Source organism: Phalangium opilio, unplaced genomic scaffold (genome assembly GCF_054372755.1).
Source record: "Phalangium opilio isolate 3A_F unplaced genomic scaffold, DU_Popi_V2 ptg000344l_1, whole genome shotgun sequence".
Taxonomy (NCBI): Eukaryota; Metazoa; Arthropoda; class Arachnida; order Opiliones; family Phalangiidae; genus Phalangium; species Phalangium opilio.
The window spans coordinates 809,306-828,854 of record NW_028324227.1 but is presented as its reverse complement, the minus strand read 5'-3'; the positions used below and the strand labels follow the sequence as shown (position 1 = coordinate 828,854).

The window sequence follows — 19,549 nt, the reverse complement described above, 5'->3', positions numbered from 1 at the left end:
TGGCATGTTCGAGTCCCCTTGAGGGGGAGAGTTAAAATAAATTGGAATAAAATCGAAAATGTCTGAGATGGGTAGTGCCATGTCTGAGAGAAGTTAAGTAAGAGTTAGTTAGAGAAGTCAATGTAATTAGTGGGATGTGTCCTTGGGAGGAGGGGTTCTAGTGGGAGGTGTCTCTGGGGGAGAGGTTTCTAGTGGGAGGGGTCCCTGGGGGAGGGGTTCTAGTTGAGGGAAAGGGGGGGAGACCGCGAGGGAGGGCCCGGGGGGGGAAAGAGGGGAATGGAATTTTTAATGTTTCCTGCTCATTTATCTGCGAAAAGTTGTTTTACGAGGTGTTTTGTAAGATCATCCTAATTTAGTTTATGTATTTCTATAAATAATTTTATCGGTTTAAATACAGTTATTTAGTCGCAGTTTTACTTTAATAAGCAGACGGATAAGCAGACGCCGTTTCATTTTCTGAAAAATTCTCAGAATTTTGCCGGGTTAGTTTAGTTTATGTATTTCTATAAATAATTTTATCGGTTTAAATACAGTTATTTAGTCGCAGTTTTACTTTAATAAGCAGACGGATAAGCAGACGCCGTTTCATTTTCTGAAAAATTCTCAGAATTTTGCCGGGTTAGCAAAATACGGTAGTACTGTCTAGGATAAGGTACTGTACAAAAAAGATTAGGTAAACTAGTATCACCCAGCCTCGCCAGGCAGGATTCGCAGGAATTGCTAAATTTGAATTGCTCGATGGAAGTTCTTCGAGGAATTGTTAGGTAAATGTCTTTATTTCTCGCTGTTTGTATCAGTTTAGCAATAAAATGTAAATGAATAATTACTTGTATTAAACTTTGTACTTTAACTGTTAGAGCTTCCAGCTCTAGGATTACCACATACTTTTTTGGGACATCAACAACCACGATTCCTTCCACTCTTCAAACGGGCCCGCTTCAGCGTTTGTTACCCTTGATGCAGACAGAATTTACCTTTGTCCGAACTAATGTTCGAAAGCATTTTAGGCGTCCGAGTGAATATAAGAGGGTTAAAAGACACGGTTTTGATGCTAGAATGGCTACCGCGTCTGGAAGGAGAATTCTCATGAGAAGAATCCTGAAGGGAAGACACGTCTTGTGTCACTAAAAAATAAACCTTTCCCCCTTTTATTTTTTTTTTTTCAGATATAAATCTGCGTAACTTTAGCTTGTTTCATTTATTTCACGAGATTAAATGGCTTTGAATAATTTGGATAATAAATCAGTTTAAAAATATGCTTTTTCTAATTCTCTAAATGAGCTTTAAGTAAGGAAGTGATCACTTCCTTACCATGATTTCATGAAATTGATGGTTTTCCCCTTAGAATAACAGTATGGATAAAGAATGCGCGTGAGGAAATGTTTTCACGCGACAGGATAGGCAACTCCCTATCTCGGACGACAGCTTATTCTGTATATACTCTGTAACAACATCGGTTGTCAGTACGAGCTAAGCTAGGTCTCTATGTAACGTAGGATTGTACGTGCTGTCAAGAGACGAAAAACAGAGAATAAGTTGTCGTTCGAGACAGGGAGTTGCCTACCCTATAGCGTGAATACAAATTTCCTCACGCGCATTCTTTATCCATGATAATATTCCGCCACTCCTCTATCTCTTACCTTGGTTTTTGCGACCATATTGGAAGTCGTCACCTTAGACCATACAAATTAGACTTCTGGCTCATGGGCTCAGTCACTCGCCGCGGTGTCCGCGCGCACGCGTCAAATTTAAAAACCTGCTTTGAACTGGAAGTCGGAGCTGGCGGTAATGTAGTAAGGGACGCCACTGGCGCGTGCGCGTTAGCTAGAATCGAGCGAAAGAGATAAAAATTCCTCCCCTCCCCTTTTTTCCCCTTCCATTTATATTACTGCTTCTTTAACATTAGAGCAACACTCCCTCTCACCTCTCACCTCCTGGTTAGCTCGTCGGAGGTAAGACCTCAATAATAAAAAATAGAACAAAGCCAAACCTTAAAATTACAATAGGTCCATCTCTAATATTAAGTACCATATGATATTACAAAAGATAAGGCACTTTAGTCCTTTTTTTTTAATACATATGCAAATACGCGTAATTTTCGTGGTTTTTCTGATAAAATATAGCATTTCTCGCGAGTAAGTTGGGTTATCACAGGAGACCATCCATTGTAGTCCGATGTTATTATTTTTTAAAGAGACCTTTCAAAAATATTCATTTCATTCGATTGAAATTCTTCTTTAGCGGCGTTACTACAACTAGGTGAAGCCTCCTCTGGTATAAAATCGCAAGCTTGATATCTTGTATTTTGGAACTGCCTTAAATGAACCTGTTGGGTTATACAAATTAAAAAGGAGAAATATAATTAATTACAAAATAATTTGTCTTTTTTTTTTTTTTTTTTTAAATTTTATATTTAGAAGAATGTCAATCTTTAAAGGTACGTTATGTTATCCGATTTTTTTTTTTCAAAGTAGTTTGTTAGATAATTTCGCAAGCACCATCTCTTTACCATCCATTTAATATCTTACCTGGATATGCATATTGACTTCTTCACTGCGGCTAAGAAATGGAAAATTTCCCCCAGCTTTAAGATGGGCTCTTTTGCCATCCGGGTAATTTTTGTAAACACTCTCACGAACCGAAGGATTCAACGCGCTTTTATCGAAAACCTTAGGAAAAGGTATATTATATTTTAATTCCGTTTCTATATAGCCTAATTCGATATAAAATAAAGTTGTCCTTACATCCATAATAGTGATAGGTATACCGTGCAATTTGTGAGGTTGAATATAAGAGTTAATACAGTTTAACGTTAGTCTGGATGCTAATTCAGGCTGACTTAAACTTTCAAGCTGAAAGATAATTCAATTTTTTTATCTTTTAAAAATTTTAATTTTAAACACGAAGGCGCCATTTACCCTTTCAACTATAAAATCTACCGAATCCGCAATTCGCGAATCGAGAAGCCCCATCCCTCCTAAATTGGATATAATCATTCTTTTCAAAATTAACGAGGGCGTCATCCAAAATCTAAATGAGTATTAATTTATTCAAAGAAGTTAAAACCAAAATAATTAAATAAATACCTACAAAACTGCGCTATCCGTGTAATTAAAAATTGTCGTATCGCAAAAACTATTACACAAGATGATAGACTGAACCCTTTGAGAGTGATGACTAAGCTCGGCGTATTTTTGAGCCAAAAAACCACCCAACGAAGCCCCAAAAATGTGTACCTATGAGACAAAAATGTTCATTACGTTTGCGGATAGATTTTCGAAAATTTTACCTTATCGAGGTTAAGATAATCTAAGAGCCTTTGGAAGCCATTCACCCATTCTTTCATAGTCCAATACACTGGATACTGCACCTAAAGTAAATTGTTAAAAATTCAAGTTTTAATCGGATTAAACAACGTGTTTAATTTAAATTATAATATTAACCGATATCACGCGATATCCTCTGGCTGATAAGGGCATAATTTGCTTGTAAAACACATCAGCCGTTCCGCTAACCGGAGGAAGACAAATTAAAGGACACGAAATGTTTTGAGGGCCAGCGTCGTATAACGTCCAAACTTTATCAGGTTCTTCATCAACAATAACCTAAAATGTTTTGAAATAAAGTTATTACGTAGTTTCAATTTCAAAGTCGTCTTACAAAATAAGGTAAAGACTTACTTTCTTTTGAGAGACTGTACTACGGAAGCTAATGTATTCCTCCGTCTGGGACAGTTCACTCGCTTCTTTCGAATTGAGCATTTTCAACTTTTGTCGAAACCTGATATTATATTATAGTAATGTAATATTTATTTCAGTCACACTTTTGCGGGTCAAAAGGGTAACTAGAACAATGACCGGCCCCCTTTATCTACTATTAAAAATTAGATAACACGTTGACCGAGTGATTGAGGTCAATATTTTGGAATAGATGGGAACTTAATGGGGGAGGGGAGGGGTCACACGGCCGTTTTATCCCTATTTTAAGACAAATACCGGCGTTCAATTTTCAAAATATGAATACTGCTTATTCAAAATCAGAAGCTAATTAATTAGTAAGCCATATTCAAATCATGCAAAGCGTTAATCAAATTGCAACTTTCCAAATTCCAAGTAACTTTAATCAATGTCAAATAGAACAAAATTGTTAAAAGCGCAACCCCTGAATTGTAAAATTAAAAATTACATTTGAAACCAACGATCAATTACAGAACGCGGCTACAGAAACCATAGATTTACATACTCCCGATATCAGATAAACAAAATCACATGATAATCGAGATGTAAATATGGAGTCTGTGAAGCAAGCTTTCTCCCTGTCAGATCGCCATTACGCGATGACGTCACAAAACGGATGCTCATCGAAAAAAAAAACAACCCTGCTCTTCCAGGGATATTTGATACATCGACATTCTATCTAATCTATAGACTGTCGATGTATCAAACATCCCTGCCTCTTCCTGCCGATGCGATCGGTGTCTCACTGCTTTGTACGTACCATGGCAATACAGGGAAACTCTATATGGGGGATTCGGTGATAAGCAAAAATGCGTACCTTACCCTTTTTTTGGAAAATTCCCCGTCATCAACGCGATGCATTTTCGAATACTCCTCCTGAGTCCTAATTTCCTAAAGCGCGTCAAAGGAAGAAAAGTAGTTATACACAAATACACCCATACGGCCGACAAATCTTGAAACACTGCAGCGTTAGTTAAAACTTCCTTACGAAATTCTTTCCACGTATTTAAATCAAATAATAACCATTTGTCAAATTAAAGTTCATTATAGTTTTTATTTATTTGAAATAGTTTATTGCTCAAAAGTTCGCAAATATAAATTTAGTTCAATTTCATATTTGAGCAAGTTTGACCAATTCGCCTTACATCTGATTACAGCGCGAGCCATCTTTCAAAAAGGGGAAACCCACACGGTGTTAATGCACGCACCATTCCCACCCTAATTGTCGAATCCCCTTTAAGATGGCTCGCACCTTCCGCGAATAAGGCATAATTAATTAATTAATTAATAAAGTTGAAGTTCGAGCCTAAAAACAATATACAAATATGATGAAAAAAGAAACAATTTCTTTTTATATCTTTCACGTGAGACAATTTTAAAATATCTTTTTTTTACAACGTTCCTTAGTGGTATGCAAACATTAAAATGACGAAATATAAAATTTTACATTTTATTTTTTAAAGATATCTAGTAAATCTAAATTACCTAAGCTTTTTTTTTTTTCATAGATACAAATATCATCCATAGTTTCACCCACATAAGGATTAAAAAAGATTTCATTACAAGATTTCTAGCACCCTTCATCTAGTTTTCTGACTTTTCTCCCATCAATTTGAACGCTTTGATTTCGTTAATTACGTACCATTTAAATATATTATTCCCTCGGAGATTTTATGTTCCGTAAACGCAATTGAAGCCGCTAAAAGATAGGTTTGGATAACCTTAAAGGGATCCACAAGTCGATCGCGCACCCAACTGCAACTTCACCACGAGCGGGTAAATAAATTTCACCGCGGGTAAGCGACTTACGGAACTTTTTATGGCATCAATTTAGCGCGGGGTGGGTATAACCATATGTTCTATCGACGTAATTCGCGGCAATGCTTTCCTTAATTAGAGACATCTGACAAGTCGCTTTGATATCATTCTACTTTGACAGTACATTTAGTCACGTAATAAAAGAGTCTCGCGTAAGGAGAAAGGTGGGCTCGCGTTCACTCGCAGCGAGTGCCGCGTCAATTCTGATCACGTGATTAAAGCGCAGTCAAAATTGAACTGATTATTAAAGTACAATTACGTTAAAGTAATACGTTAATTTTATATTGTAAAAACCTAATGATACACTAACGAATGACTCGGAAACGTCCAATACTGAGATAAAACCAATGTTGGTCTTTTCCAAGTCACTCCTCGAAGCGAGGACTATCCTCCTTGCTAGGATAGTATACAGTTACATCTAATTTTTGAACACATTACTAATTAAAAAATGTTTAACGATTTCTAACGGTTAAATCGGCGTTGTTGTAACTTTCAAGAAGGATCATTTTTTGTTTGGCCAATAGGGGCGAAACAAATGCTCCGAAAGGAAAGGGTACATACCGTTTCCAATATTTTATCTATTAATTTTTTAGAAATGTAGAAAATATAAAGATCTTAAATAATAGATTGATTCAATATGTATGAATGGCGCGTTTTTAATTAAGTAATTGCCTAATATAATATTTGTACTTGACTAAAAATAAAAATGAAAAGCGCTAAAAATAACTATTATATTAATTTCGATATATCGTCGCGCTTAATCTAAGTTTTAAGCTACAAAATACTAAAATAGCGTCATTAATACATACGAAACCAAATTATTTTAATTTAGCTATTCGGAAAATGGAAATCAAACATCCAAGGGGCAGCTAGCGTTACCAGATTCACTAGGGGCTTGATTTTGATTGGCGCTAAGATTAGACGAGCGGGGGGCTATTGGTACCGAGACGGAGAGAGGCGGGCCTGCCATACCGTACTCGTTATTAGCACCGGACCTACTAGATCCTTCCCGAAATTCGTTCCTAATCAGAGATTGAGCTTTTAAAGCGTTATTTTGAAAACTATCTTTACAATGAGGGCTACCATAATGAGGGATTGAGGGAGGACCGTTACCGAAATCGTTACTAGTAGAAAGGCCCGCCGCGGGCGAGACAACAACGACTTCCTCCGTGTCGTTATCATTGACCACGCAAACTTTAGTGACTACTGGACTGAGTTTGCGATTGGCCGATGAATCAAAATTCAATTTATCACTTTGACGCAAATTAGATTTGCCTTTACTGCCGCTACCCTCGCTACCTTCGGCGCTAGCGTAGTTCAAGGAATGACCGAAAGAATTAGGGGTTTGATGTACTGGTAAGTACGAGGGTACGGCGGTCGGAGAACCGTCATTCGTCGGAGAACCGCTTTTCAAGGGTCTCTGATCCTCCTCGCAGAGCGAATCGCTAGCCTTGGATTTTTTACTTTTTCTGCCCAAATAGGAACGGATTCCAAAAAAGCCAAAACCCTTCTTCTCTTTCGCTCCTTTAGAAGAAGTTCCAGCGTCATCAGCACCACCACGACGCCCGTTCCCGGGTAAATTTGGCCGTTTGGGAACGGCATTGACGCTGGCAATTGGACCGTGTACGGCATTTTGAACGTAGGGAATAGGGTGATAGTTTGGTCTGGCGTTAGAGTTTAGATCGCTCGAAACCAAAAGATTACTTTCAATGTTTTCGGAAAAATTAACGCCATCAAAGACGTCATTCGACAAAAGGAAACGAAAATCCTTATTCTTGTCACTTCTTTCTAAAAGGTTATTTCCGCTAATAGACATATCATCAGAACATTCCATCATCAAATTACGTTCCAAACAAGGATTTCGTCCTAAAACATTTTAATGGTCGAAGGGTGAAAACCACGAGTCCACCTGTAAACTTATCAATATGACTCTTACCTTGATGAGGTTGAAGAGGAACGGTAATAGCCGGGAAATTATTAACTCCGGGTGTCATGTTCCTGTTGGTGTTATTTTTAACGTGTCCATTTCCTATCTGATGATTCATCTGTAACGGTGGCGCGTCCGAGGGTGAATTTGTCAAAATAGTTTCGGCAGTGCTCTCAGAGACAGCGACGCTATTCCGATTATCCCTATTTCCTTCGTAAATGTAGTTGTTCTTATCAGTGCTGCTACCATCCATCAACATAGACGTTAAATTATCCAAAACCGTCGGTCGAATGTTGTACGTCGTCAAATTAACATTGACGGTTGGGCTTACTCCGGTGACTGAATTTCCTACTAATAAGTAACATTTTTGAGTAATTGTAAAAGTAGGTAAGAGAGAATATGTTACCCTTAAATCTTTCCCATAAAGAAGGCAATTCTATAAGCCGTTCTTCAACGCACAAAGCTGTCAAACGCGCTTCGGCATCTTGATCCCAACAATCGTCTATGGTTTCCTTTAATTGACGAACAGCCTGAAAAGTTATAATAAAAAACAGAAAATTTCTTCCGGTTATTAAGTTACGATAATTGAATCAGTCTTAGAAAGGCGGCGATATTTACCGGATTTGTGGCTTTCCAAATATCAGGAAACAATGGCCTGGCTTTGTTTCTCGTCACCAAAACTTGCATTTGTTCCATACTTGGATGAAGTCCAATTTCCGCTTCAAAAGGAAGTTTATAGCCAGGAGTTTCCATTCCTTACAATAAGAGAATGAATATTACGCTCAGTTTAACAATTAGCCTTATTCCTTATCAGCGCCACCTACCCATAGCGGCGACTTTGAGAACTACTGTAAGCGGCAAGCCAATCAGATGTCGCTAAAATCTGGTGACGTCACTGACTGGCACTCTCGGGTCTTACCAAAAATGACGTCACCAGATTTTAGCGACATCTGATTGGCTTGCCGCTTACAGTAGTTCTCAAAGTCACCGCTATGGGTAGGTGGCGCTGATCAGGAATAAGGCTAATTACACCAGTTACGAAAACAGCGTAGCGCAATCGACTCTTATAGTACCTTGATATAAATCCGAGCATCTAGTGGCAATCTCCCACATGACTAATCCTAGGGCGTAAATATCAATTTGTTTCAAAGAAGTTTCGCAATCTCTTAGATTAACGGCTCCTTCTAAGACTTCGGGTGCCATGTAACGTAACGTCCCCACATCAGCCAGAGACGTCGTTTCTGCCACTTGTTCCTCCCCATGTTGGAAATATTTGGAACCAGAAATGCGAATGGCAAAACCAAAGTCACAAATTTCGCAAGAGAGGTCCGATTTGACTAAAATGTTTCTAGAATTGAGATCTCGGTGGGCGATACAAGGCTTAATTTTATCTGAAAACATTACGTAACGTTTATCAGAATTGGCTTCAAAAACTTCCATAGTTTTAGTTCAGTAACGTGATTACGTTAAGTATGATAGTAAGTAAACTACGTAACAGTCACACGTTTTGTATTCACGATACTTATGACCGTTACAAACCATTTCGCCTAATTTCCGTATGCAAATGAGCCAAACCATTTGTAATGGATTGCGTCATTTTACAAAGGTGGGTCCAATCAACAGTATTTTGACGTAAATAATCTTGAAGACAGCCTTTAGGGGCGTAGGATAAAACTAACAGGTACTCTGGGAAACCGTCAGCGTTTAAACGTTCTTGAGATCCTGCAAAATTAAAATAGACACGGGGGTAAAACTTTGCCTTCCATTACGCTCTTTGGCGCCTGCGTTGTAGTCTTTTTGTATCAACCCCCTTGTATGTCCCAATACTGATACTACCCCTTTTTTACATCGAAAAGGTCTATTAAATATGATAAAACGACGTCAAATTACCAATATATTTAGGCAAACAGGGGTGATCCATAAAAGGAAGAGTGTATATGTCTCTTTCACTAAGAAAATAGTTTCTGTTCTGAGCAGCGAACACTTTAACCGCTACGTCGTGATCCAACAATGTTCCTTTAGAAACGGAACCAAAACGTCCCCTTCCGACAAACTCTTGGAGTTTAAGAGTATCCAAATCCATTTGAGGAAACGAATAGGAATTTGGTGGCGGACTTTCCATTAAATGCATCAGCGATTCTGGATTCGGCTTTCTTTTAGACGTACACATTCGACAAATAATGACAGCCGCAATCGCGACAATAGCCAAACTAACTACCGTGGCCAAAACTACAACTACAGCTCCCGTAGTGTAAGTCGCTTCTTGAACTGATGACGGAGCCACGACTGGAATAACCGCGTCGTCTTCACCAGGGATGTAACCGTCGGTAAAATTAGAGTTGCACATATTGCCGCTACAGCAACAGAACTTTGTGTTGTTCAAAGCTTTTGGCTTTTTCTTAGATACGCAATCGTAATTATTGCAACTTGTTTCCAAATTAGTCCCCCAACAGCCTGAAGAACGTAATATAAATACAATACAATTCATTTACAAAGAAAAGAAATATTGATTTCTCGAAGATCTATTTTTAAATACTCGAGAAAAAAAAAAGCATACCTTGAGATAATACAACGAGACTAGTGACATTATCAAGCGATTCTTCTTTCCACAGCGCGTAACAATTTTCACTCCCTTTCGCGCATATTTGAGTGCTATTGTCATCTGTTATAGTTCCATAAAGATTGGATTTTGAACCATTTTCATCAGCGAGGGAACTAAGTGAAATTTTAACTGAAGACTCCTTAGAGTAAGCGCAAAAGACCGCGTCCTTCAGTTCATCTTCTAAGGATAAAACTAATACGAAAAATTTTAATAAAAAAAAAAGGTTGAACCATAAGTTTATAACCGCACCCTCAAAGTTCACGCGAGACGCCTACCCCCGCCCCCGCATTGGCGATGAATTTTTCAAAGGCGGAATTTTCGAGTCTTGTACACCGAAATAAACATAAATTAAAAACATGAATCTATACAGATTATATAGATTCGTGTTAAAAAGCATCCACAAGGTAAAAACGTCTATTTTAATGAGAGCTGGTGGGAAAGTAAGTCGAAATGGGTAAAGATATAGGGAGCGGTTCAGTGAATGTTCGTTTTGTGATTGTGTATGTTTGTGTGTGGATGTTGGATAGGCGAAAATACCTTTTAAGCAAGGAGTGGTAAGAATTTAATGTACCATCTCGAATATTATTTTAGCGAGTTAGAAAACATGATACTGTACTACATTAGCATATACGAAACTAACGCACCCTCCCCACCCAACCACACCCAGCTAATACGTACATTTTATTTACGTGACTTCTGAAACCCATGTGCGAGACCCCGACCCTGACTTGTTTTTTCCCTACTACACCCAAATTTAACCCCCCAAGAAAAAAACCCCAACTTCATTTTACATCTTTTAGGTACTGGGATCGGGGGGGGGGAAGACCAGGGTCGGGGTTCCTGTACAAACACTAATGTTTACAACATAGACTTATGCCGACGCATTTCTTTGAATGTTGAAATAGGGGAGCGTGAAACTCTTATTGTCGACGGGTGAGAGGAATTTTTAAGGGAGAGTATATGGCTTAACCTAACTATCATAATTCCCTACCTTTTAAGTAGACGAACGAAAAATATCAACTTCACCACAATTCTCTCCCTTTCACTATCCCTTCAATGACGATCGAAAAATTTTATACTGCCTAAGGCGCTACTGTGACATCCCTACTACTACTACTACTACTACTACTACTACAACCGGGCAGGTCAAACTAAGAGCCTCATCGTAGATGTACATCATACGATGTGGATAAAAATGTTAACCACCTTTAAACTCATGATGTCTCAAATTTAGAAGGGAAAAATAATTTTTCACCCCGTTTAGAATAAAAATGGTGGGATTTTGAAAATTGTCCATCGCCAATACCAGGCACAGTATAAAGCAAACAAAAAAATTCAAAAATAGTGTTCACGCGAGGAAACACATTTTGACTTACCAGATGTAAGAAGAGTCGCAACACCAATGACAAATATGAACTTTAAGTTCTCCATGTCAATCAATATACATAAATGTATTGAAGAGCGCAAACTAATCAATGATCACTATTTCAGTCTCGTAGCATTTTCTTTCGGCCTACTGTCACGTCACTTCCACGCGAATGAGGATGGACAGCACTGCTGGAAAGCCAATGCTCTTTCAATTTTGAGAAAGGGGCAACTGTTGAAAAATATTCATTCATCCAGTTGAAAATATTCTAAGGATTTCACTATGAAGCTATTCAATAGCCCTATTACGCAAGGGCCTATTCAACAATATTACACAATCAAATTAAGGGCTAAAAGTGACTGAAAGACGCTTTTTTTTAGCAGGAGCCTGGCAGGGTTCATACAACTTTTGGAAAACAAATTTCCCTGAGATTTCCAGGTTTTTCCCCATATTCTTCCCTGAATTTTCCAGGTTTTTCCCGTTTATGGAGTATCCTATGGAGCAAATGTTAACAAAAGAGGGGGGAGGGCAAATTGGACTATGACATACTGAAAGGACATCCCTGTATCTCTAATAAAACCTGAGTTATGAGCCTCCAAAGTATACTTTAATGTTAATCCTATGGAGGGTATGTTTATGAACATTTTTCTTAATTTGTTTGACGCAAATTTCCCCGATTTCCCTGAATTTTACTAAAAATTCGAAATTTCCCTGAATTTTCCCTGAGGTTTTTTGTCAACTATTTATTTCCCTGATTTTTGCAGGTTTTCCCGGTTTTCCAGGTTTGTATGAACCCTGCCTTTACATTTTACGTAACCCTCAAATCCTTTCAATAGGGACTTGGCAATTTACGCTTAACTCCGCCCCCAGCGCCATTATGGTATGTTTTTTAACAGAATGAAAGGTATATAAGCCCCCTCCTCCTGGTATGTTTTTTAGCACTAGTGGAAGGTAGCCTGACGTTTCATGACGTAGTAATGCCAAGTCCCTATAGAGCTGCTCTAAGTAAGACCCTTCAGAGATACTGGGGAATTACCAAAAGGAAAAAAATTTGGATATAGCCAATTATGGAAGCAAAAATCTATATCAAAAGATATAGTTGCAGAAAGATATAGTTTAGGGCTAATAATTTGTTTAAAAATAATACTTTTACAATGAAAAAATAATTAATTTGCACTATCTATAGACAAAAATATATAGACCAACCATGATATAAAGAAACTAAATTTTGTCTAATTTAAGGCATAACTGTCAAAGTGTGTAAAATTTTAATAAACAAACTATCAAAAATTTTTCTTCAGATTTAAAAAATTCACTGAAAGCAGTTTCTTTTCATAATTATTTAATATTTTCGAGCTAAAATTCATCACAACTCAAAATAAAAGTACACAGATATAAATCCAATATATTAAATGAGTTGAGTACACCATCATGAAATCTCACACCATACGCGTCAAAATTTTAGATTTAACTCCCCTAGTATATTTAAATCAGATAACATGCAAAGTACGATTGACCCGAGTTGCCCACTTTGCCTTCCCCCATTCCTGCCCTCCCCAATAAAACCAGTACACTGTCTGGCTTCGAGTGTCTGGGACCCAAATGTCTTGAAGGCGCGCTTGTCTCCAATAAAAAAGAAAAATAAAAATAAAATAACCAAGGCTTAACAAGTAGCATTCGTAACTACGCTTCGAGTACATTACGAAAATTAAAGAATATTTTAAAATGGAATTACCTCGAGTAACATCAAGCAAAAAGGAACTAATTACGCATGTTTTTCGTTGGAAAAATATCCGAAAATGCTGAAATTCCTCAGAAATTTACGAACACTATCTTATAATCCCGTTTATGATCGTAACGCGTCGTTCGCTACCGTCGCCCACTAATGGACAAACAAACAAATGTAGTTCACTGTCTGGACGGCTAGTGGCGCAAAAACGTTACGTACAATTTTTAAGGTTTAAAAAAACTGGCTGTGACAATAGTTACAACATTGAAAAATGTGGACAACATAGACAAGATCCCAGTTACTTTGATCAGTTCATATCCAAACAATGAGATTTCTATCATTTTGTTGTCTTCGATAATAAAGAATAACGTAATCAAAACGTATTTCAATTCGTTGCCATTGATGCAAATGGCGAGCCTTTTTGTTGCCCTAGCCTGTATTAATAAACCTTGGAAACGATCTGCTAACCTGATGGTCATTAGCCAATGAATTCCGTCGCATTCAACCGTCAAAACCCGCGCTTTTCAAACTTCCGGGATCACGTGCTACTATAACGTCCAGTATAATACCTCTCCGTGACGTTTCGTCATTTGCCAACTGGGAACGCGGTGACAGACACGACCAGTATAATACCTCTCCATGACGTTTCGTCATTTGCCAACTGCGAACGCGGTGACAGACACGTCCAGTATAATACCTCTCAGTGACGTCATTTGCCAACTGCGAACGCGGTGAGAGCGAGTGAGAGACACGCAGATACCTATGTACAGTATAATATCTCTCCGTTCGTCACGGAGAGGTATGGCTATAAATTTTTGGATTAATAATGAAAAACTATTTATTTATGCAAACAAGATAGTTTAATTGGAATAAAATAATAATTACTGTGAAAAAAATTTCATTACCCACGCAAATTAATAAAAACCAATATAATGAATGGGCAATACATCACTATTATGACCTCAAATCAATCGACCTTTCATTTTAGATAAATAACAATTACAATCAATTTTTGAACATAATTTGAACACGGGCACCATTATGACTAAAATTTAACAGTGCTTTTAAAATTTAAAAACGTTCTATTTTGATTGCACTGATTTTAGCATAATTTATGTTAAGACTAGATTGGCTTAGTTTTTTTTTTTGTTTTTGTTTTTACACTGTACATAATTAAAAATCAATATAGTAAGCTACTTCACAAAGTTTAAATTGGTTTTTTTTTTCTTTCACATTATTTCGTAATAATTTTTTAACACACAACACACTTAGGAACCGTTGATATAACCACCATATATATATATATAAGTAAAATTTGAGCAGAACCATTTCGATCAAGGGTTAAAATACGAAAAGTTCAAGAATTATTGGTTAAAATCTTTATACCTTCATAGAATAGCGTCAAGGATGTAACAGATAGAATAATAACAGATACGGAATTAATGTCTCTTTATAACTTTCCATAAATGGAAATTACCGCGAGAACCATCATTCCATATCCATCGTTAAACTGCCTTGATTGACGTTCATTTTCTGTATTTTTAAAATATAATCTCGTTAATTAGCCTTATTCCTGATCAGCGCCACCTACCCATAGCGGCGACTTTGAGAACTACTGTAAGCGGAAAGCCAATCAGATATCGCTAAAATCTGGTGACGTCATTTTTGGTAAGACCACGAGAGTGCCCGTCAGTGACGTCACTAGATTTTAGCGACATTTGATTGGCTTTCCGATTACAGTAGTTCTCAAAGTCACCGCTATAGGTAGGTGGCGCTGATCAGGAATAAGGCTAATTGCTTGTTTTCCATTCACATCCTAAGCTAATTTTAATAATTTTGGCATAAATGTATGCCAATAGTGACGCTAATGTCATCTAAGAAAAAATTTCTGACATCACAGAGCCTTTTATCTATAGTATAAATATTAATTTGAAAATCGACACCGATAATCAAAAATCCCTATTATTTAGTAGTAGGTAGTTTAAAACAAAAATTTAAAATGAGAATGGAAAAATTGTACTCTTTTAGTAAATAGTTAAAATATTATCGTCCTTAAATGCTTAGTATTTTAAATTTACAAGTTTCGCGTACAAACGTTAGCGTTAAGTTTGATTAATAGTTTAATACTCGACTATAGTCTTTGCGAACTCGGAATTTTTTCCAAGCCACTCAAAGAATATAGTTTATCATTTAATTGATTTGCATTTTTAATATATATAAATAAATATTTTAAATTTGACGGCAAACAGATCAACCAACATGATTCGGTTTTCTCGCGTTTGAATTGATGAAAGTCAAGTTCGTGAACTATGACTTTTAAGTAGTCTTTAAAGCGGGCAAAATTCTAATTACAATTATATTAAATGACAATTTAAAGTATCTCAATGAGCTACAAAATGTTTCTGAAGACTAACCCTTTATAAATTACCGTACCTAATAGGGGAAATATTGAATTATTTATATCTTTCAATTATAATTATTTAGAGAGCTACGATTAGCTTAATTTTAAAACTAAAACACTTTATTTTTCTAAGCAACTAAGACCTCATTGGGGATATTGATGATCTCCGAAACCGTTAGAAGTAATTTGCCCCAAGGAAGGAGAACTTTTCTTGGGTAAAACCGGGCTCAAGAGATGTTGCTGCAAAATTGGCGATAATGGTGGCGGTTTAATAATTTTATGTTCGCTAACATTATCGCTAAAAGAAGCGCTTTGAATAAGCTTTTCATCGGTAAAAGCGGTGGCTTTGCTTTTGACGGCTATAACACTTTGATTCTGCGCCAAACTTACGCCTGGTTTTTGAGATGGACTTTGGACGTACGAATGAGTTTCACTAACAGCTAGGGCCGACGCCAGTAGCGTTTCCGCTTGGCTTTTACTACCATTACCACCGTTGTTACCGCTGGCGTTGCTACCACCATTGTTGCTTTGTTTCCCTAATAAACCTTGGCAGTGTTGAGTAGCCACGTGAGTTTTAAGACCGTGAGATGTTTTGTAACTTTTACCGCAATGGCATTTGAAACCTTTAACAACCCTGTAATTATTGATAGTCGAATTGTGGTTTGTAAAAATTGTCTCAAGTTGTAAACGACCTTAATCTAGGAATTATTCTTACTTTGATTCCTTGTTGTGTCCATTTTTCGTATGATATTTGATTCCGCTAACGTTCTTGTATCGCTTTTTGCAACCTGGTACGGGACACGCGAATGGCTTGCTGTCGTGACCATCAGCCGAGTTGAGCATCCGCAGGACAATTTCTGGATTAAAATCTTCTTTTGATTTCCAAGAGTCGCAACTATCATCGGAGTCACTCGGATAATCATCTTCCATTTCACTGCCTACGTAAAAAAGTGAGTAATAACGCGTCTCGAAGCCAATTGTACCAACCCTTACCGGTTGGTGTATTTCCCGTACTGCAAACGGAGGACGCGGGTGAATGTGATCTTGCCTTCTTGTTAGTATCACCCCCATTTTTCTTCGATGACTCTTTAAATACTCTAGCGTGATTAAAAGTTAAGTACATTCAATCACCGATAAACGAATAGAGCGCGGTTAAAAAGTTTGAAAAATGAGGCTAAAATAATTACGGTTTCTTTTTAGTTTTCAAATAAATTATGCCAGTATTTTTACCTTAAGACATAGCTCAAAGGTAAAGAAGAAGGCTGTTGCGATTCAAATTTTTCGACAATATGCGGATCAAAATCTGCGTAATTTCAAAAATCAAATGTAAACAACATTTAGGTTATGGCCTTCTGTCGCTATACAATGTACATGTACAAAATCATATGATCGACCCGACCGAGAGACATATGTAAGGGTGTAACTTTATTTTCTGAAGTATTTCGCAACTTTACGAGAAAAGTGTTGGGAAATAAAAAATTTTGCATTTATTTACCTATGTGGGTCTCTTCGATATGCCTAATTAATTGTTGCAAAGTAGGGAAAGTCACTCCGCAACTTCCGAATTTGCAAGTATTTAGGAAAAACACGGCCATTTTGAAGTGGACTGTGGAATGCGTGAACTTCCGCTCAAGCCAAAAAATTGTTTAAATATTTAAAAATGCATTGGAAAGTTGGGATAAAATAACGTTAAAAGCCGCGATAAACGGAATTTTAATACACTCGAAACGCTCGCTAATTAACATCAAATATCTAAGATATTATTTTTCTAAAAATAGACTTAAAAAAAATTCGATCAGCGGCCCTCTAGCGTCAAATCCGCGCATGCGCCCTTACCTAGAGGACACACAGCGAGCTTCAGTGTCCCTCCCCGATTTCGGCGTATCGGCGATAGAAAGGTAAGCTCCGCAGTTTTTGCTCCTCAAAAAACCCTAAGTAATCACTGGTATTTGTTCTTTAAATCTAATTAAAAGTTGGGTAATACAAAGAATAAAGAGCGATAAAAAATCTACTAGTTTTATTTTTTTAAAACGTAATTCGTATCGCCGATGTTTTAAGATATTTTTTGTAGCGGAAATTTTAGCCCTAAAAATCCGCCATTGAAACGACCTTTTCAAAGGTCAAGCTCGTAAGAAGCCGGTGTTTTAATTTTTTCGAGGGATATAGTGTTTTAATCGGTTTTATAGTTGATTTAGCTTAAATTATAGAATATTTATTATCGTATATAAGTGTAAAACACTAGCATTGATTAGTCGTACGTGATCAATAGAATAGTCTACCATAATCTTAATACTTGCCCAACATTTTGATTTCAGCATTAGATTCTTTCATCAGTTCATTGATATTAATAAATTCACCGCATCAAAATGTTCCGAGTTGCCGCCGCTTCCAGGACGCTTGTTTCCACCGCCAGCAAGCAAGGACTTAGGCCCCTTAGCAGTCCATTGGTCTTAAACAGACAAGAGGTAGGTGTTAATTAAATCCCCTTATAGCTCTTTTCACAGTGATTATTTTATCTTTAGACCCTCTCCACACCAGCCCCACTTTCCGTGGGACTCCCAGCACTCTCATGCACTCCATTGATGAACCAGGTAATTATTTAACCTTAGAAAAATTTTCAATGTCACGACCTTTCTCTTACGTAGAAGTCACAATTTGTCTTTCAGATTGCTCGTAGCTTTCAGACTAGCGCGATTCAGAGGGATATTGATTCCGCCGCTAAGTTTATCGGAGCTGGAGCAGCCACTGTTGGTGTAGCTGGATCCGGGGCTGGTATTGGAAGCGTGTTTGGAAGTCTAATCATCGGTTACGCCCGAAACCCTTCCCTTAAGCAACAGCTTTTCTCTTACGCCATTTTGGGTTTTGCCCTTTCCGAAGCCATGGGTCTCTTCTGTCTTATGATGGCTTTCTTATTGTTGTTCGCTTTCTAAACGTCTCTAAATTAATAGACCCTAGTCCCCGTTTAAGTATTGTATTTGGCAGGATCTAACTTTTGTTACTTTTCTTTTAAACCAACACCATTTAAAAGGAAAAAAATAAATAGAATACATTGTTAAAATTATTGATTTCACCTTCAGATAATAATAATAAAGGAAAAGTTTGAGGGAAATTCGTATAATTTTAATTTTTTTGGAGTGTGGCATAAAATCGGGTCAAGAAATTAGGAGAGGGCACTCTACACACACTAGGGACTAATTCTTTAATAAAAGAGATGATTTAAAAAATTGGGATGGTGTATACTAGTGCGATTCCATTTGAATAGATTAATAAAGTTGTATAAATTAAGTGAAAAGTCTTGGTGCTTTTGGTTATATTAATCTGGGAGCACGGCAGTGCTCCCAGCCAAGTCGAGCACTGACATCCTTTTCTCGAAGCAACTCGTGGCACTTTTAAGCCCACTGTAACTTCGTGACGGATACAGGTAAAAGTCTGAAATTTTGCTTGCAGCGAGGACTGTCAATCGTAGCTATAGTGTTCAAATTTCAAGTTCCTACCCTATATACTTTTCGAAATATCGCAGGTGAAATTTACCTTATTTTGTCACTCACTCACTCACTCACCGATCATCAAAATTCTAAGGTACTTCTAGAGGAGATAGAAACTTAAAATTCAGGATTTAGTTTTCATTTATTTTATAAAGCACAGAAAAATTAAAACATCCCGAAATTTTTATAAAATTGTTATTAAGTTCTTTATTTTAAAACTAGATGGCGCTGCCGTCTTTTCAACAGAAATAGTGTGTGTTCTTGATGAAAGGACGTAATGGTCCAAAGCTAACCAAAAGTTAAATATATATTAAAGCTAATAGGAGTAGTAGTTTAATAGAAATGTGTCGTAACTGATGCTACATTCTTTTATTAGGATATCGCGTACTATCTTTATTGCATATTCTCTGCGGGTCGAAAGGGGTAATTCAGCGTAAATATGGACAAACGTTAGCGATTATATTGGCAAACGAAGTACCACGAG

General features: G+C 37.2%; 5 protein-coding genes across 9 annotated transcripts; 2 read left to right on the top strand and 3 right to left on the bottom strand.

Annotated features, from left to right (window-relative positions):
- The first annotated feature begins 334 nt into the window (after nucleotides 1-334).
- On the top strand, nucleotides 335-1,256 carry mRpL34 (mitochondrial ribosomal protein L34). The gene is made up of 2 exons (XM_089860028.1): nucleotides 335-764; nucleotides 858-1,256. Exons 1-2 carry the CDS (start codon nucleotides 739-741, stop codon nucleotides 1,126-1,128), a joined length of 297 nt encoding a protein of 98 aa, XP_089716154.1. The 5' UTR covers nucleotides 335-738; the 3' UTR covers nucleotides 1,129-1,256.
- A 735-nt stretch (nucleotides 1,257-1,991) lies between these two features.
- On the bottom strand, nucleotides 1,992-4,578 carry LOC149609933 (maspardin-like). 2 transcript variants are annotated; one of them, XM_089860017.1, is made up of 9 exons: nucleotides 4,560-4,578; nucleotides 3,681-3,780; nucleotides 3,444-3,605; nucleotides 3,290-3,370; nucleotides 3,091-3,236; nucleotides 2,919-3,030; nucleotides 2,745-2,852; nucleotides 2,529-2,669; nucleotides 1,992-2,326 (listed from the first exon to the last, which is right to left on the bottom strand). In XM_089860017.1, exons 2-9 carry the CDS (start codon nucleotides 3,759-3,761, stop codon nucleotides 2,189-2,191), a joined length of 969 nt encoding a protein of 322 aa, XP_089716143.1. In that variant the 5' UTR covers nucleotides 3,762-3,780; nucleotides 4,560-4,578; the 3' UTR covers nucleotides 1,992-2,188. The 2 variants fall into 2 exon arrangements, with proteins under 2 accessions (XP_089716143.1, XP_089716144.1); XM_089860018.1 differs by lacking the exon at nucleotides 4,560-4,578 and adding an exon at nucleotides 4,186-4,478.
- A 193-nt stretch (nucleotides 4,579-4,771) lies between these two features.
- On the bottom strand, nucleotides 4,772-13,359 carry wit (kinase protein wishful thinking). Of its 3 annotated transcripts, none has more exons than XM_089860007.1 (10): nucleotides 13,186-13,359; nucleotides 11,461-11,681; nucleotides 10,040-10,276; nucleotides 9,373-9,936; nucleotides 9,022-9,204; nucleotides 8,556-8,873; nucleotides 8,101-8,237; nucleotides 7,889-8,012; nucleotides 7,492-7,830; nucleotides 4,772-7,421 (listed from the first exon to the last, which is right to left on the bottom strand). In XM_089860007.1, the coding sequence occupies exons 2-10, from the start codon at nucleotides 11,513-11,515 to the stop codon at nucleotides 6,406-6,408; spliced, it is 2,973 nt and encodes a 990-aa protein (XP_089716133.1). In that variant the 5' UTR covers nucleotides 11,516-11,681; nucleotides 13,186-13,359; the 3' UTR covers nucleotides 4,772-6,405. The 3 variants fall into 3 exon arrangements, with proteins under 3 accessions (XP_089716133.1, XP_089716131.1, XP_089716132.1); XM_089860005.1 differs by having other exon boundaries at nucleotides 7,492-7,833; nucleotides 13,186-13,358; XM_089860006.1 differs by having other exon boundaries at nucleotides 7,492-7,833; nucleotides 11,461-11,641; nucleotides 13,186-13,358.
- A 657-nt stretch (nucleotides 13,360-14,016) lies between these two features.
- Nucleotides 14,017-17,209, bottom strand: LOC149609931 (juxtaposed with another zinc finger protein 1). Of its 2 annotated transcripts, XM_089859997.1 has the most exons (6): nucleotides 17,076-17,209; nucleotides 16,811-16,883; nucleotides 16,574-16,677; nucleotides 16,296-16,518; nucleotides 15,971-16,214; nucleotides 14,017-15,820 (listed from the first exon to the last, which is right to left on the bottom strand). In XM_089859997.1, exons 1-6 carry the CDS (start codon nucleotides 17,173-17,175, stop codon nucleotides 15,725-15,727), a joined length of 840 nt encoding a protein of 279 aa, XP_089716123.1. In that variant the 5' UTR covers nucleotides 17,176-17,209; the 3' UTR covers nucleotides 14,017-15,724. The 2 variants fall into 2 exon arrangements, with proteins under 2 accessions (XP_089716123.1, XP_089716122.1); XM_089859996.1 differs by having other exon boundaries at nucleotides 14,017-16,214.
- Nucleotides 17,210-17,901: 692 nt separating this feature from the next.
- On the top strand, nucleotides 17,902-18,872 carry ATPsynC (ATP synthase, subunit C). Its single transcript, XM_089859998.1, has 3 exons — nucleotides 17,902-18,045; nucleotides 18,103-18,171; nucleotides 18,247-18,872. Exons 1-3 carry the CDS (start codon nucleotides 17,947-17,949, stop codon nucleotides 18,508-18,510), a joined length of 432 nt encoding a protein of 143 aa, XP_089716124.1. The 5' UTR covers nucleotides 17,902-17,946; the 3' UTR covers nucleotides 18,511-18,872.
- Nucleotides 18,873-19,549: the final 677 nt, after the last annotated feature.

Excerpts from the sequence above, each read along its gene's own strand:
- mRpL34 (XM_089860028.1), top strand. The coding sequence starts at position 739 with ATGGAAGTTCTTCGAGGAATTGTTAG. Across the intron at positions 765-857 it reads GTTCTTCGAGGAATTGTTAG|AGCTTCCAGCTCTAGGATTA; the intron begins GTAAATGTCTTT and ends TTTAACTGTTAG.
- LOC149609933 (XM_089860018.1), bottom strand. Across the intron at positions 3,031-3,090 it reads TACACGGATAGCGCAGTTTT|ATTTTGGATGACGCCCTCGT; the intron begins GTAGGTATTTAT and ends ATACTCATTTAG. Across the intron at positions 2,327-2,528 it reads AAGTCAATATGCATATCCAG|GTTCATTTAAGGCAGTTCCA; the intron begins GTAAGATATTAA and ends ATAACCCAACAG.
- wit (XM_089860005.1), bottom strand. The coding sequence starts at position 11,515 with ATGGAGAACTTAAAGTTCATATTTGTCATTGGTGTTGCGACTCTTCTT. Across the intron at positions 10,277-11,460 it reads TGCGACTCTTCTTACATCTG|TTTTATCCTTAGAAGATGAA; the intron begins GTAAGTCAAAAT and ends TTTTCGTATTAG. Across the intron at positions 9,205-9,372 it reads CTGTTTGCCTAAATATATTG|GATCTCAAGAACGTTTAAAC; the intron begins GTAATTTGACGT and ends TTAATTTTGCAG.
- LOC149609931 (XM_089859996.1), bottom strand. The coding sequence starts at position 17,175 with ATGGCCGTGTTTTTCCTAAATACTTGCAAATTCGGAAGTTGCGGAGTG. Across the intron at positions 16,884-17,075 it reads TATCGAAGAGACCCACATAG|ATTTTGATCCGCATATTGTC; the intron begins GTAAATAAATGC and ends GAAATTACGCAG. Across the intron at positions 16,519-16,573 it reads TACGGGAAATACACCAACCG|GCAGTGAAATGGAAGATGAT; the intron begins GTAAGGGTTGGT and ends TTTTTTACGTAG.
- ATPsynC (XM_089859998.1), top strand. The coding sequence starts at position 17,947 with ATGTTCCGAGTTGCCGCCGCTTCCAGGACGCTTGTTTCCACCGCCAGC. Across the intron at positions 18,046-18,102 it reads TGGTCTTAAACAGACAAGAG|ACCCTCTCCACACCAGCCCC; the intron begins GTAGGTGTTAAT and ends TTTTATCTTTAG. Across the intron at positions 18,172-18,246 it reads GCACTCCATTGATGAACCAG|ATTGCTCGTAGCTTTCAGAC; the intron begins GTAATTATTTAA and ends TTTGTCTTTCAG.